The 17,063-nt window shown below is 41.0% G+C and overlaps 2 protein-coding genes across 3 annotated transcripts in view; one reads left to right on the forward strand and one right to left on the reverse strand.

Annotated features, from left to right (window-relative positions):
* ADAM17 (ADAM metallopeptidase domain 17) overlaps positions 1-2,542 on the forward strand; it is a 38,037-nt gene extending 35,495 nt beyond the window's left edge. The window contains exon 19 of one of the 2 annotated variants that reach the window (XM_088136364.1): positions 217-2,535. In XM_088136364.1, coding sequence (XP_087992490.1) covers positions 217-567 — 351 coding nt within the window. In that variant the 3' untranslated portion in view covers positions 568-2,535. Of the gene's footprint in view, positions 1-216 lie in introns of both variants that reach the window. The other variant, XM_088136368.1, reaches the window with a different exon arrangement.
* Positions 2,543-4,345: 1,803 nt separating this feature from the next.
* IAH1 (isoamyl acetate hydrolyzing esterase 1 (putative)) lies at positions 4,346-12,248 on the reverse strand. Its single transcript, XM_007439217.3, has 6 exons — positions 12,015-12,248; positions 10,157-10,209; positions 7,912-8,060; positions 6,108-6,269; positions 4,922-5,043; positions 4,346-4,689 (listed from the first exon to the last, which is right to left on the reverse strand). The coding sequence occupies exons 1-6, from the start codon at positions 12,093-12,095 to the stop codon at positions 4,501-4,503; spliced, it is 756 nt and encodes a 251-aa protein (XP_007439279.1). The 5' UTR covers positions 12,096-12,248; the 3' UTR covers positions 4,346-4,500.
* Positions 12,249-17,063: the final 4,815 nt, after the last annotated feature.

A 17,063-nucleotide genomic window follows, 5' to 3' on the forward strand; every position in this document is an offset into this window, starting at 1 on the left:
AGAATTCTCCCAGTTATAGTTCAACAGTCTCTTATCAGTACTGACTCTTAATTCTTGCCCTCTTAGCACATGTACAGATATGTTTTAGTAGTACTTACAGGCAGGCCATCGTGAACAATTTACTGGGGCACTGTATAAAGCAAGTTGTCGAGAGAGATGTTTACCATCCTCCTCCTCCTCCTCGCATTCATGTATGTTCACCTTACCTCCTTGCAGAATGTTGAGATGTTGAGTAGCATGGATTCAGCCTCTGTCAGAATCATCAAACCTTTCCCAACGGCGCCACTGGCAAGTCGGCACCAGCCTTTGCAGCCAATTGTGCCCGTGTCTGTTGCAGTAGGGGCTCCAAAACTGGATCACCAAAGAATGGACACTATTCAAGAGGATCCAAGTACAGATTCTCATATGGAGGAGGATTGCTTTGAGAAGGATCCTTTTCCAAACAATAGTACAGCTGCCAAATCCTTTGAAGATCTTACGGATCATCCTGTCACAAGGAGTGAAAAAGCCTCATCTTTTAAACTGCAGCGCCAACAGAGAGTGGACAGCAAAGAAACAGAGTGCTAGTCTTGGCCTTCTCAACTGTTGACTCTTCTGTGCAAAATCAAGTTCAGCAAGTTGATCTAAAGCCATTTCATTATGAAAATATCCTCTGTGTGTGTTTGTGTGTGTATGCATTTGTACATGTATATGTATATTGAGAGAAAAAAAGTAAGGAAGTGACCAACTGCAGATGCTGGCCATATGTATGATCTTCCTGGTGTCGGTATGAATGAGTATTACCTAAAAGCACAAGAAGTGAGGTCAGATATATTGAATCTTTCTGAATCTTTTCTGTATTCTCAAATTGAACATATCCTCCAGTTTATGGCATCAAGCCATAATCTGCCTGACACAAGATTTGTATACCTTAGTATTTTTATAATGTGCCTACTTGGTATTAAACAGCACTGCTAAAACAGACTTCTTTCTTTTTATTTTAGAATACAGTCCTTCCAAATAAATGAATTACCTTTTAAGAGAGAATTCAGGTACACTGCTAAAACAGGGGGTTTTTTAAAATGAAAGATGAAGAGTACATTTCAACCTAATTGGTATTTATGAAAGATATATATTTGAGCTAAATTTGAAGGGAGCATGACAGCAGCTTATTACTTCAAATCTGAGAATGTTTTCAGAATAGAATGAAGTATGACATCAATTATGCAGTTCTGATCAGAACCCAACAGGGAGATAATCAAAATCCAATGAAGATAGAACCAACTTTTTCATTGATTTTCAGATTTACGTGCACATAATATTGTGCTGGATGTTAACCTCTGATACAAAATAAATAGCTTAAAGGTATATTATAATTTCACTTCTTCCACTCTGAGAGGAGGGAATATAAGTCTAGAAAGGAGAATTCGTAAAACTATTTCAAACCGTGTTAATGTACAGTATCCAGGGCATCTACATGTTGTTTCAGCTGCAGCCTCTTTCACAATGCATTTTTATGACTGATCCGTTTGTGAGGAAACAGAACAGTTGTGCTTTTTGAACTGCGCATATAGATTCTGGGTGCAATGAGGAAAAAGACTCGAGCATATGGTTGTGTGCAAGGCTCATCTGCCAGTAGCCCGGCTTACCTCAATCCTGATCTCTGTCAAGTGCTGCCTTTGTGGCTCTCTCCACACCTTTTGCTGAGACAGCAAAAGCAGAAACAGCACAGCCATCTCCTTTTACTAGGAAAGGATCTGATCTTTGGAGTGGAGGCCCTGGCTATAGAAATGGTTGGCTCATGATGAAAAGGGTAGCATTATTTCTGATTGGCTGTTGGCTCATATAAACGTGTCCTAAGTTATGCTTTATATAAAACACAACAGCTCGGGACCTGATTCAGATGTGTTAAACATACAGTTTAAAAATAGACACAACTGACTGATGAAAGATTTGTATTCTGTAGTATCTGCTAGAGATTAGAAAAACCTATGCATTTTTCGTGGATATTTGTTGCACTGATACTTGAACTTGTGTCTTTGGGGTATTTGTATCAATAGTCTGATCATTTTAAAATTTCATACCCAGCTGTAACGTAAACATTTTATGAGGAGTGAGAATTCCCGTTGCCATGTAATGATTTTTTAATATACTGAAATATAAAACTAGCTGATATTAACTGAAGCTTCAGGTTTTTCGGTTCTTGCAGATGTCAGACCTGACTGGGCTCCTAAAGCTAAGCAGGATCAGGCCTGGTTAGTACCTGGATGGGAGATTCACCAGGAATCTCCAAACTGTAGGCTAGATCAGACACTGCAAAAACATTATAGAAGGAGCAGGAACAAACCACGTTCCATATTGTCGCCAAGCAAACTGCATGACTCTGTCCATGAGGGTACTAGAGTCAAGTCGTATCAAGGGCAACTTACACAGGTTTTTCATGAGATGCTTCCTGGCATTCATAGAATCATATATGAGTATTAATATGCAAGTCTACCTTTTTCTGTGATAATTTAAAAGCTTCAATAACCCATTAAACATTGTACTTCCATGTGTGTCTGTAATCAAGGAAACTAAATGCTGCAGTTTTCTATTCTATCATCTTGCATTCTGGAAACAGCTGCACAGAATTTTTGTAGACTGATTGGTAGTCTAAAATATTTGCCGTTGTATTAGCATTTCAGGTTAAAATTCCTGCAGTGCTAGCGGTGCTTAAATAGTGCAATAGCAGCAGTCACAGACAGAACACAAAGGCTTGTTCTTGAAACTGTTCAGCTCATCTTAGCAAGGTAATGTCTGCTGCTGAGCATTGGAGAAATAGGAGTTGGTTTGCATGCTGGTTGATTTGACTGATTATAATAGGCAGAACTATCTGTGCTTTTAACAAGGCAAGTTAATGGTATTTGGTGAGTATCATGGAAATCAGACTGGAAATCACCAGTAATGTAACTACTGCACTGTGGAATATCTAAGGAGGACAGCTTGAAGCAGCCCATGTCACACTTGAACCAGCAGCTAGTATTAGGAAATTGCAGGAAGCACATCTTGCTGCACTCTGGTTTTGGCCCATGCATTTAAACTGCCTTCTTTTGGTAGCTCCCATGCATTTCCAAAGAGCTGCCCGCTCACTTCCTTCCAACCAGTATACACTTGCTGCTCATCAAAGCAGCAAAGCCAATTTTGGAGACTAAGCACCCATACACACTACCAGCAAGGATCAAAATAGCCAAAGGATCTTTTGCTTCATGTCCAAGGTAGAAGGTATACAATGTCAGCTTGGATTGCTTACAAGTACCCTTAAAACACCATAGCTTTCTCCAAAATCTTAGTTTTTGCCACTTTAGATATGGGTCAGTGTATTTATATCACAATTATCTGAAGCACTCTTTCCCCCTGACTGTTGTGTCCCTGTTCTCTCTGCAATGAGAATGTCATTTTAGTGGTAACCTACCAGCCAGATTAAGTCTTCACTGCATCTCTAAAACACCTGATTTTTTTCTAATGCTTCTCTTAGCAGGACTTGTTCACTACTTTCCCCAAAGTGCTTGAAGACAGCCTTTGATAATATCTCATTCAAATTGTCCCAATTAGGGTCATGTCATGTCATGTCATCACCATCCAAGTTCTCAAGGTTTGGTCAAGCTTGATTCAGAAGCATACAAAGATCTCTTGGATTACCATTACCATTTGTATCGTTTGTATTTACTGTTGTCCCTTTTTCTTTTAACCTGTATTTTAGTACCTGTTCCGTATGACCCAATTACCTCCAATATAGAATCCTGACTGCTAATGTCCGCTACAGAAATCATTAACATTTGCCAACCTGCCTAAATAAGCCACTTGACCATTTGCTGTATGCACAATCTTGGGTAAATTCACCAACTTGCTATTGCCAGAGAAGAAAGATTTCTTAGGGTGAGAGTGAAGCCAGCTGCGGGAGGACACAGAGCCCACTAACATCCTTGAATGGCAGCCCCAGTGTGGACGGAATCAAATGTGGGCTGTTTTTTTCCTTTGCATTTTGGAGAATTCAAAGGGTGTGGCTAGCATTTCCCCTTTAAGTTCCCTCCTGAAATAGTATTAACCCTTAACCCAATAGTCTTACTTTTGGGATGCAGCCCCCCAACATGCTATACAAAACCTGGTGATCTCTCCAACCAACAGAAGTTAGGCACCCCAGCCCTGTTCTCAGCCTGAAACATGGTCCTAAACCTCTAACTATGTGGGATTATCTGATCCATCAGATTTGGTTTGTCTGTTTCTTGCTTGTGTTGACAATTTCCTTATGCATATAATATCCATTGCAATTTCTAATATGTTGCTGCCCTATCTATGCCCCATCACTAAGTATATAATTAGATAGCTCAGCAATTATACATGAACATTTATTCAGGTATAATAATTGAGAACGCAGGTTCACAGGAGAATACTGTTACAAGTTGGTATCACTGGTACTGAAAACAAATAAAAAGGAAATTTTATTTTGTAGCTGTATAGAACCTACTGATGTTACTCTTTTTATTACTTCTTAGCTGTGGGGATCCCCAGGAGACTAGCTTCAGTGTTGAGATGATCTACATCACGCCAGCAGGAAAGCAACTCAGGAAGAGTTGACGATCTTTTTTCTAGGAGCGTCCAAAGCTGGTTTGCTAGAAAAGTATTTCCTTTTTCTGAGAAATGGATTCCATCTGACAGGTAACAGCAGAAGTCCTAGACCAGAGATTTCACAAAATGTTGTAAATTGTTCAGATGACTTTACAGAAAGAAACTTAAGCTAAAAATATTCATCATCATCAGTAATCATCACTCAACTAACCTTGCAGTCTGCTAAATAGAACATGATGAACTTCTAAGCGAGACTTTGTGTCCAGTAAGGAAATTAGCATCTTTTCTTCATTTTGCTATATACACCGTACAATGACAAGAATCTCAGAAATCATACCTGGCCATCTTTTTGCATAAGTGTCCACAGATCAATGACATCAGTGCCACATTCTTCAGCTACTTTAACACAAGCCTTTGCATATTCCCCAGTGACAGAATTCAGACGGTTTAATTTTTCACCTATCGAGAATTAGGGGGAAAAAATACAACAAACTTAATAGTTCTAGTTTTGCTTTTTGAGTAACACAAACATGAGTTGCAACTGGATCCAGATAGTGCAACTCACTACCCTTAGGTTATAACACTGTACAGGTAGTCCTCGTTTAGCGACCATAATTGAGACTGGCAGTGAGATGACCCAGGGTAATGTGTATTCAGCCCTCCCTCTGCTTCCCAGTGCGCACACATATATAAACACAGAGCTGTAACATGAGGACAGAGCTGAAGTACATACATATAGAAGTAACTCATTATTACAGAGGAGAAAATAGACATAGCCTATGGCCATTGCTGGTAAAGGGGTTGGAATATGTTCTGGAACCCATGCTCTGCACATTCTTCCTTGCTTGCTTGTTGTATTTTGACTTGATTTTTGCATGAGTTCATAATGGAAGAGACCTTGAGTGTTCCATACATGAATGGAAAATCAAGTTCTATAATAGTTCTCCAATTCCAAGACTCCTGTCTTTGCTGGACAGTGGTGACATCCACAGGATCCAGCGATATCCAGACATTTTGTTAACCAAACTGGATCTCATACCCATTTTTCTTCCTTTTTCCTGGCAAGTGCTATCAGAACGGGCAAGACTGAGTGACTCTGCAGGCATACGCACAGTACTGTACTGCTGTTGGGTACAGATAGCCCTTCTACTAACCACAGTAACAGGTAGTAAAGTTTACTGATTAGAAGCTAATGTTGCCCCTCACAGCTTCACTGCATAGCTTCACTTCACTCATAGCTTCACTGCAGATAGTCTGGAGTCAGTGTTTTTTTTTTTTTTTAAAGTCTCCATACAAGTGGCATGCTTTGGTTCAGATTTTAAGATGGAACTAAATAAAACACCCACAGTCATTATTTTATTTTGCAAAAGGGAGGCTAATAGGACAAACTTGGCAGGGCTGATGGAAATAGGCTAGGCTAAATGTTATATTCCTGGTATTAGTTAACTATGTAGAAACTTGGAATAAATCATATGGGAAAGTCTGCCAATACAATTCAAACCAGGAGTAGGAGAATGCCTCACCTCTAGCAACACACTCTTTTTCCCAAGTAGCTTCATGAAGGGGTGGTGGTGTCACTAATATAATGTCCTGTTTGGAAATGTCCACAGAGTTGAGGTAGCGTATCATACTTTTCAAATTGTCAGCATACTCATCCAATGGAACGTGCTGTTTGGGATTCTCATCTATTTAAGGAGAGAGTTAACATTCTGGTACAAGTTGGGTTGTGTTTCTTATACAACCCTCCCCAAGCAAGTGCCTTCCAGTTGTGTTGGGAAGCCCAGGTCATATGGGCTGAACAAACTGAGAAGGCGCCATGCTGGGAAAGGTGAGCCAGGGGAGCTGAAGTAAAATTGGAGGGGGGGGGTCAAACTAAAAGCCCCAATCTAAATACGTCTTGACAGAGCAAAGAAAGTGCTAGCTGGGCTATAAATCAGTTAGACACAAGGAACGCTCTGCTGAAAAAGACAGTGGTATTTCCCCTTCCATGAAAGGCAGTCACCCCCTCCCAGCAGGGACTTTCTCGAAGGGAAATAAACTGATGGCTCAGCCGTACGGCTGTTGGACACAAAAAATGCTGACTCCAACAGACTGGGAAGCCAGGAAACAGTAACATGCATTTGAAGATCCTTTGTTTAAACTCAAGTAAGCCATTGTATTCACTCCATTACCTCAACCTTCTGACTCGCTAATATGCATCTTGCCATAACCCAATCAAGTTGTTGGCTGTGCTGATTAAACATATAATTTGCATAAGTCTAGAAAGAGGGGTTGTAACCGCTCCTCTCTCTGAACTTGTCTTTGCCTCCAGTGCTGATCAATAAACCAATTTATGCTTCAATGAAGGTGTGCGGGTCTCTGGTTTAAACAAATTCAAACCTTTTCCTACAGAGCAGTGTTACTCACCAGAGAACAAAAAAGACAAGGAACTTAAAAAGATGAATTATTTCAGGTCAACATATTATATGTCCAGCAAAGAAACTTTATGGGCAGAATCCACACAATGCCAACCTCTGCCTGTTCTGGTCTCTCTCTCTACCCTCCCGTCCTACCTTGTTTTAGAGGGGGAAGTCAAGAGTGTCTGTGTGATCATTTCAAATATGAGTCCGAGCAGCCCATAAGCCACACAATTCACACACAGCCAGTCTTCAGCTTAAGAGGAGCAGCAATACTGCAATTCAACCAGCAAGTGCAGGGGCTAGCTAGAGAAATCACACCTTTAAATCACAATGAAAGTTACTTATTTGATTCCAAATCTCATGCCCATACATTGAACTGAATGCACAAGATATTCAATGAGATGTTCTGTAAATTAGGTCACATCTTCAGCTGTGGAAAAAAGTAAAAGCAAAACTGATGTGCAAAAGCAATCATTTCACTCCTAACAGCTTGCTGGAGTGTCCTTCCTCACACCAACCCTCTACGTGGAGGGGGATGGTGAAATGCAAGGACATTTCATGGCTGGCTCTTCTTTAGCAAGGCTCACCTGGCTTCCCACCTGGGGTCTTCTCAGCCCTAGGGAAAACCCTCTTCTTCTCCCTGGCTTTTAACTGCTCAATTCCATATGCGCTTTCTGGGGTGTGGGGTTGAATTTGTGTTTGTCTTTCTATGTGACTGACTCACCTCTCTCTAGTCCACCACTAAATGTGACATTTACATCTTTAAAATAAAATGAGCTTCTTTAAAGAAGCAAAAGGAGGTTTCTGGACCAACATGTGAAGACTTTAAAATATCTGAAAAAATATATTTTTCAACTCCTGGATAACGAAACATCAAATTAGAAGACTGGGATGGGGGAGTAAGATGAAGAATCAAAATATACCATACCTTTTAAAGCACTGTCATTTGTCCCAAAGAAGACAGTTACTGCCAGGATGTCTCTAGCATTACAGCCTTTGCTGATTAATCTTGGAAGAACAATTTTACCCCACCTTGTATTGTAGCCAGAGAGTCCACGATTCAAGACATCACATTTTCTAAAATGAATATATGTAAAATGAATATGTGTGTGTGTGTGTCATTATGTAGTAAATCTACATATTGAAATGGTAAAGGTTGGCCAGTGAATTATTCAGCTGTATATTTTATACAGGTTACTCAGAATTAAGTCCCAAAGAATTTACTGAGACGTACTACCAGTTAAGTGGTTTCAACACTTAGCATGAATTTGACCTCTCCTCTCCTCTCCTCTCCATAATGTACTATATTCCACGATGAAAAGAAGCATTTCATATCTTTCAACATGTTTCTACACAGAATTCTTACATATTTTCTCATTTGTCAAACTTTATTTGCAATACAGAACAATCACTATGTTTACATTTTCAATCAATGTTTCCAATGTATTTCCAAATTAAGAGAAAAAATATGTTTTTGACAATAAGCTAGAGAAGAATGGCAATGCTCTTTAAAACCAGACTGGCAGGTGTTCTTTACCTGTCACTGTGGTTCTCTCCCTGCAAATTTGGAGCATCCTACACAGGGAAGTGCAGCGCTTCAGCTTTGAAACCAAAAGGGTGCTTTGCAGCACATGCGGATGCCCCATCGATGTCTTATCTCCAATGCCCAACTTCCTGGGATCACACAGCTACCAGGCACCAACAGGAGTGGCTGAGTGCCCACCCCTGCTCCAAAGCACTTTTTACACTTGTGATTTGAAATGCTGCACATTCCTGATTCTACAGCTGAAGGAGGTTTGGGCAAAAGTGCCCTATTCCTCCATATATAAACATACCCCTACGCAAAAGGTGGTTCTTGTTTAGATGATCACTGCAGAATGGCCAGCAGAGAAAAGGGTGGGAGGTCTACTTCCATGAATGACTACACAAAGAACCACAGTGATGGGTGAGCAACCTGTTCTTCAGTCTCTTTGCGTTACACATATGAGTGGATTGCCAGCTTCTCTACTTGGAGGGGCAGGAAAGAAACACAGCATACCTTTGGCCAAAGGTGGCCTCTACTCTTGCGTATGTGTTAGTGTCAGTCAATCAAAAGTGGATGGCAGTGACCAGGCTGAAGCATTCCTCATAGAAGATCTCAGAAGACTCCAGTAAATGTACCCATACATTTGGCTAATTCACAACTTAACCTGACCAGAGAAGCTACACCGCCACCGCCACCGCCCCACCCCCCCCGCTCCATTGCAAGTATCAGACTTTCATAGCAGTCTCTGGCTTATGAAAAGATGCTGTTCTTCTATAAAAAGCAATCCAAACAATGGAGACTTTTAGTGGTATGGATGGAGTAGTAATAATGATTCTAGTTCAAATGAAAATACTAAATCATTTTTAGAAGGCAATGATGGTGTGAAGTATAATCTTGTAGTGAAGTGCAGTGGATCTATTCACAAATTGCAGAGCTCACTGTTGTGTTGAGTTGATATAAGGGCAACCAAAACTACCACATTCAGGATCAGTGTCCAGGGACTATATATCACTAAAGATTCAAAGAGCCTGAACTATAGTTTAGAGGTCAAGTAGAGCTTTTAGGAATTGCTTAAAAATTGGTGGGAGAACACAATTGTAGACAATAAGGAAGATGACCTTAAGGGAAATATGCAGAAATTGTTGCCTAGGCAAAAGGGGCTGAAGCACTTTTTAAGCCCAGAGGAATGAGATAACATTCAGAAGTGGCTCAGGCAAACACCTCCCTAATTCACTGAACTATAAGGAGGAGGAGGAGGTACAGCACAACCAAACTTGCACAATTCTGTTATTATAGCCAATCTCAATAAAAGTAGCTTTTGCCCTCGCATGGAGTTGATTTCCTGATCTACCTGGTGGGGCTGGAAACTCACCAACAATAAAATGGGATGCCAAAGGGGTTTTCAAACAAATTTGGATTAACAAGAAAAGTGAGAAGTCTACCATTTACAAGAATAGAAATATTAATTTCACTAGCTCCTTAGTGATCTCTTATGATTTCCTGTGTGCCAGATGAGAACACCAAGGATGTAGCCTTGAGAGATCTATCATTTGAATATTCTGGCAGTGTGCTTCTTTCTTCTCAATGTGACAAAAGAACTGAAAAAATGGGAGGTAAAACTAATAAATAAAGTGTCAGTATCTCTTACCTAGCTAACCTATTAGCAAGGAATGCTCCCCATCCCTTATCCTGGAAGGAAAACTAGAAGAGAGAAAGACAATTAACAGTTTAACAATGTAAATGGATAGACTCAAATCAATGTACTAATCCTTACAGTTCAGCCTAGAGTCTCCAACATTATTGTGTTCATTGTTTAAGCATCATCACACAGTGATCCACTGTTATCAATCACAGGACCAACTTTAGGGCTACCAGTTCTGAGTTGCAAATTCCCAATCGCTAGATGGCAGTGAAAAGGCCCAGAAAACATAGTTGTTCAGCAGTTGACAGCCCGCATCTGGTAGCCCTAAGTAATTTCTCTGCTAATAAAGGCCAATCTCGCCTACATCAAGCAACCTTATGGATTGTTTATTTTGAAGAGTGACAAATATATGCAAGGCAAAATAGGGCAATTACTGATTATATTTTAAATCAGGACTGGAAAACCATCATCCCCAGCCTTAATGCATGGCCAGATTTCCCAACCCAGAATCTAGGGCTGCTAGCAAAGCCCCTTGTCTGTTCAGAGGCCTGCTTCCTCTGTTCACAGGAAGGCTGGACGTGATCACCTCCATTCTCCATTTCAGTGGGAACCCCGGGCCCTTCTTTTCTAAAGTCCACATGCAAGGAGTGTTGGCAGGGGCAGGGGAGACTTTGGCCCTTGGATCAATTCTTCAACTTTGCCTCTGAGATAGGATTAGATGTCAATGCTTTCATTTGAAACATTGCTGGGTGTGCTTGTAAGTAATATTTTATTCTTATACTGTATAAACATACAGGCGGTTGAGGGCTGGTTGGCAATCCTTCAATACCAGGTGCTTTTAGACTGTTCCCAGGACCATGTGGAAATAACTTGTAGCCAAAATAAAGAGGTTAAAAATATCTGTGCATATTAAGGTTTTCTGCAATTAAAGACTACTGAGAAATATTTTGAATGAATGAAAAAGCAATGTGTAAATAAAGTCACGTATGAGTAGACATGTCAAATGGATTCCATTATGACTGTGAAATGCTGGTGGGGGTGGACAGGCCCTGTGGTACTTCATGGATCATTATGAACAACTTCTGTTTTAGGGGCAAAATAAAACCACGGGGTGGGCTGAAAGTCCAGGCTGGAGTCCTGCAGGGAAACTATTATCTGTTCTCACGTTCCAAGGACTATTTTATGGTGGGTCAAAAAATCATCCCATCTTGAGATTTCAGGTTAAGCATGACCATCTTGAGTTACTTTCCCAACTATTTCAGCAAAATTACTGATGCTTCTGGCTGTATTTTCAATTACTGTATGCTGTTTTGGTGATGGCTGTAGCTTGTTAGAGAGGGGAAGCCCACTTCTTCTCAATCTCCCTAATTCCAATCTCCCTAATTTTTAAGTGACCTCAAAACAATCACCTCCATTTCCTCCCACTCCTCTGGCATCTTCCTCTTTCCCGCTGTTTCTAGCTTGGCTACAGGCCTGGCAACCACTCGTGGCTACTGTAGACCAGCAGCTCCAGCTGGAAGCCGTGGTCCGCTCAGACTGGTCTAACCCTGCAGATCAAACCCCGTTCCTTAAAGGCTGCGTAGAAGATCCAGTTCACGTTAGCAAAGGAGGCTTTCTTTCCCCGGCCTCTTTGTGCGCCCCAGAGGAGAGCTCCGCCTGATGAATTTCTACCTCCGAGCCGCTTGAATCTGCAGGCGATGGGGAGGCGGCCAACTGTCTCGGGACGGGGTTGCGAAAGAAGGAAGTAAGTGGAAAAAGAAGACCAAGATCGCGGGACGGCGGGGGAGGCGCGCAGGGCCTCTGCGTGAGGGTCTCGCAGCGTCTCTTTGGGGCCAGGTCGACCCCGCCCAGCCCCCCGCGGTACCTCAGTGATGGAGTCTCCGAAAAGAACGATCCGGGGCAGCAGCAGGAGCCCCCCGGCAGCGGCCGCTTCCGTCAACGCCATGGCCTCGGTTGCAGCAGCCGCGGGCGTAGCGTCTCCAGCGGGCGTGTGCGGTTGTGCGCACCCGTGTGAGTGCGTGCAAAGGGAGGGGCACCCGCCTGTGGTCGCGGCCTGTCCGCCCTTTGTCTGAAAAAGAGCCGCGGGCCTTGCAGCGGGGAGGCGCTTCAGTGACCCCGAGGCGGAGTTTCGCCTTCTCCAGCCGATTTGCGGCTCTCCGCGCGAAAGAAACAAAAATAGACTAGATCTTCAAGGACCGGCCGGAGAGGCCCGATCTGTTTCAGGGACCTGTTTTGCACAGCAGCAGACCCTTCTCCTTCTTTCGGGCAGGCAGCCTTGCGCTTTGCGGAGCTCGGAAGGAGTCACCCACAGATCAGGACAACACTGAACACTTTCTTCCCGGGCCCTGCACAGCCTGATTCCGACAAGTAAAGCGTCCTTTTGCGAGGAGACAAGCGGCCGGCGGAGAATATATTACAAACTTCGTTTTTGCCGGCCAGGGCATGAGGCATTGAAAGGGGCATAACACCCCAATCGTAACGTTTAGCATGTCACTCAAGTTCACGTGGAAGATCTTGCCCGAGCACAGCGGGTCCTGTGGAGGGCCCTGGGTTCGTGCCTGCGCGCGCTTTCCCAAACATCCCGGGATCCCAATGGCGATGCTGTTGCTCAGAAACCTTTCTTTGAGGGAAGGGCCCGGGCGCCAGGCTTCTCCCTCTCATTAAAGAGGGAGAGCATCGCCCGCCGCAGCCAGTAAATGAGGCAGCACAGCAATTAAAAAAAAAAAAATCAATCTCTTTGTTTTTTAAATGTATCCTTTTCGTTTTTATTTCTGTACTAAGGGAAAAAGTATCAATACAAATTTAAAAGAATATAAAACATAGAGGATGCAAATAATTAAAAACCCAATATAAATAAAATAAAGGCGGTAACAAATCCTAAATATCATATAGCTAATATATTCTAGTACCTCCTTAAAAGCTTATAATACTATAAGACATTTCATACCCATTTTCTAATAAAAACATGTCTCTGTTCCTCTGTTCAAAGATGCTTGGTTAGCACAGTTGGAGTCAATAAAAGGCAGAAAGAACAACTAGATAATAAACAATCCTGTAAATTATATGTAGATTATATGCCCAATTGAATTATAAACTCTTAACGCTCAAATAATATGGCACAATTCTATGCATAAAACTGTAGTCCAGAAATGGTTTTCTATCTACATCAGGTTTATTTCTTAAATAACAAGTTATTTTAGGCATCAAAACATACCGTACACTCCCACAATTTACTTAACCATTCTTCAGAGAGGGGATCAAAGATCTTTTTTAGTACAGAAGTACAAAATGTTGCAGCTGTTAATATAGACAATGCCAGTTAAGTATGTTTTAAAGGAATGTGTGGTTTAGTGAAGTTTAATAAAAATATATCAATATGAAATGGAATTACAGCTTTCAAAATTTGTTCCATTCTACGATGAATTATTTTCCAGGATTGTTGAGCTTTGCAACCCTGCCACCACATACAAAATTAGTGGTGTACTGTAATCTGTTCATTATATTTCCAGCACTTCACAGAAAAGGAATTATTCATTTTAGCAATTGAGATTCAAGTTCTGTATCAAAGAGAAAGCACTTTGTACCAAATCTAATTATTATCTTTGAGGTAAATTTAATATTCTTTGTCCATTGAAGTTCCCACTGTTCCACCTCTATAACTGTATTCACATTTTGCGTCCATTTAATCATACAATCTTTGATTTGGGTTCTTAATCACATTTCACCAATAAATTATGAATTGTGCCTAACAAATGTTGTTATAAAAATATTATAAGATTTTCAAATTCAATCAAGTTTCTCAATATTTTCCCTCGTTTCCATAATTCTCTTGTTGCTGTGCTAATTATTTGAAAATATTGAAACCAATTAAGTCTAGAAGAGCATTGTAGAGACCCAGAAGATCTTAACTTTGCCCTGTTAATAATAAAATCTTGCAATCTGAACAAGTTGTCTCAACTCAGAAATTTCTTAGTACCTTCCTCCTGAATAATGAAGCAAGTGGGGTGGGGTGGGGGGAGTCTGGACTTACACTTTTCCTATACAGTGTTTGTCCCAAACATTCAATAAACTGCTTAATATTAGATGGTCTCTTGAAAATTGTTTATTTCAGTGCATATCCACCTACATACAGCTATTCAGTCCTTGTAGAAGGTCTGCTCCCTTCTATTAAAGAGATGGAACCATAAGGAAATATAATTCATTCTGAAATCCATGTTAGGCATAATAGTACAATTTGAAATTTGGAGCCACAAGGCCACCTTGTTATTTTGAATCTTGCAAGTCCTTGGATTTAATCCTTAGTCTTTTATTAGACTTTATATGATTCATTACTTGTCTCTGGCAGCTGTTTAATACCTCATTCTCAATAGAAACTGGAATCATTTGAAGCAGAAGGTTTAGTCCTGATGCAGTACAGCAACTGAATTCCAAAAGAAAGAGGTACCCATGATGCTTCCTTCCCACTGGAGGAGGCAAAATCAGGGGGCATTTAGAGGCCTGGCAGGGGCATCTATGGGGCGGGGGGACACAAATGTAAAAAAAGGAGGAACTTTGATTGTGCTATCATAATCCCCTTTTCATGTTTTAAAATAATTTTTATTGAATTTTTAAAAAATAATAAAAGACAATACAAGCTAAACTTAGAAAGGAAAAGGAAAAGAGAATAGAAAGTGCAAGAGGAAAGAAGAAATAGAAGAAAAATAAGAGAAAGGAAATATTTAAAGAAGTGACTTCCGATCTTCATCACAACAAACAAACTTACTAATTCTTCACCCCTATAAGGTTACATGCAATATCTCTTCATCCCATAACCCATCCCTTATCCATATGCAAATCCATAAATCATTAACATTTCAGTCATGGTATCAGCAAAAAGTCCATTAGGGTTCCTGGAATTTTATAGAAACATGTCTTAGTTTAACCTTGGTCAAACCAACCAACTTTGTACTCCTTTTTGCTTCTAGCAATCTTGATATTTAGTTCATTCAGATATAGGATTTGATCTCCAGATTTTCTTTTTCTCTTCTCAAAGGCTTGAGGCTTTAGCAAACCTCTTTTGTAAATCCAGTAAGTAGTCATTATCCAGGTCATTCTCTTGGCTTGTTGTTTGTATTTTCACTAACTGTCATCTCTGTTTTATAATCCACACTTTTTTATTTTCCAGTATTTCAACAATTTCTTTATATTCTAATATTTCTGCATCAGATGAGATTTATTTCAGCATCAGTAGATCCTCCAAGGTATTCTCTTTCACATCTGTAATTTCTTTTGGACATAGTCTATCCATAGAAGCAGACATCATTGCTGACATTGTAGCTGCTAGTTTCTGTCCCCATTCTTCAGGTATTTCCTGAAGTATTTCAAATGTCATGCCATTTTCTGTCATTTTGTTTCAATGCTGATCAAAGACAAAAAGCAAACCTCTTTTTTTTTTTTCCTTTTAGGCCTGGAATCTTTAGCCCCTTCTGGTGTCCAATTTCTGAAATCATAAAGTCTTGAATTTCTGTTATGACGTGCTAGCTCACCATTCCTCACCCGGAAGTCACCTTTTCATCTTTTTGACTCTCACCTGCAGATGCCCCTGTGGCCTGGCATATCTAAGGACAGGTTCAGGTCACCATATTGCCAAAACTGAAGCCAGGCTTACAGAACCCTTGATTAATTTTCTCAACTCCAAATACGAGAGCAAGCTATATTCTCTAGAGCAGCAGTCCCCAACCTTTTTGGCACCAGGGACCAGTTTTGTGGAAGACAATTTTTCCACAGACCCTGGGGGTGGTGGTGGTGGTTTCGGGATGATTCAAGCGCATTACATGATAGGGTTTTGATATGAGTCTGCAAGCAATTGATTGATTATGGTCTCTGTGCAGTCAAACCTCTCTGCTAATGAGAATCTGTATTTGCAGCCGCTCCCCAGCGCTAGCATCACCGCCTCAGCTCCACCTCAGCTCACCAGGCATTAGATTCTCATAAGAAGCATGCAACCTAGATCCCTCGTATGTGCAGTTCACAATAGGGTTTGCACTCCTATGAGAATCTAATGCCGATGATCTGACAGGAGGAGGAGCTCAGGTGGTAATGCGAGTGATGGGGAGCGGCTGTAAATACAGATGAAGCTTCACTCGCTCGTCCGCCGCTCACCTCCTACTGTGCAGCCCAGTTCCTAACAGGCCACGGACTGGTACTGGTCCATGGCCTGGGGACTGGGGACCCCTGCTCTAGAGTATCAATCTGCATCTGTGATCCCTGGTTTTGTATATTACTGCAATCAACGTAAAATGCAACTTTTATGTGCTTGGGCATATGTGTACACTTGTTCCAGGACACAGCCAATATTCTTTTTCAGCTCTAGAACTGGTACTGCAACTTCTGTGGATTCTAGTGTACTGCAAGATCAGGTTGTAGTAATGCATATACAGTTGCAAGAAAAAGTATGTGAACCTTTTGGAATTTCATGGTGTTCTGCATTAATTTGTCATAAAATGTGATCTGACCATCATCTAAGTCAAGAGTATTGACAAATATAATGTGCCTAAAATAATAACACAAAAACAATTCTGATCCTTCATGTCTTTATTGAGAACAACCATAAAAACCTCATAGTGCTAGTGGAAAATGTGAACCCTTGAGTTGACTTCAAAAAAACTAATTGGAGTCAGGTGTTGGCATACTTGGAGTCTTGTTAAGAAAATTAGTTTGGAGGTGTGGACTAGAGCTACGTTGACTGATAAAAACCACTCAAACTTTTTGAGTTTGCTCCGCACAAGAAGAATACGCTTATGTGAGCCATGCCTCGCCAAAAAGAGCTTTCAGAGGATCTACGATCAAGAATAGTTGATTTACATAAAGCTGGAAAAGGTTACAAAGTGATTTCAAAGACCTTAGAAATTCACCAGTCTACAGTTATGCAAAC

The sequence above is a fragment of the Python bivittatus genome, unplaced genomic scaffold, assembly GCF_059951505.1.
Source record: "Python bivittatus isolate LINGU-HERP-01145 unplaced genomic scaffold, Pbiv_v1 ctg000020_np1212, whole genome shotgun sequence".
Taxonomy (NCBI): Eukaryota; Metazoa; Chordata; class Lepidosauria; order Squamata; family Pythonidae; genus Python; species Python bivittatus.

Coding starts and splice junctions, on each gene's coding strand:
- IAH1 (XM_007439217.3), bottom strand. CDS start 12,095: ATGGCGTTGACGGAAGCGGCCGCTGCCGGGGGGCTCCTGCTGCTGCCC. Junction 10,210..12,014: donor TCGGAGACTCCATCACTGAG/GTACCGCGGGGG, acceptor TCTCTCTTCTAG/TTTTCCTTCCAGGATAAGGG. Junction 4,690..4,921: donor TTATGCAAAAAGATGGCCAG/GTATGATTTCTG, acceptor TCTCTGGTCTAG/GACTTCTGCTGTTACCTGTC.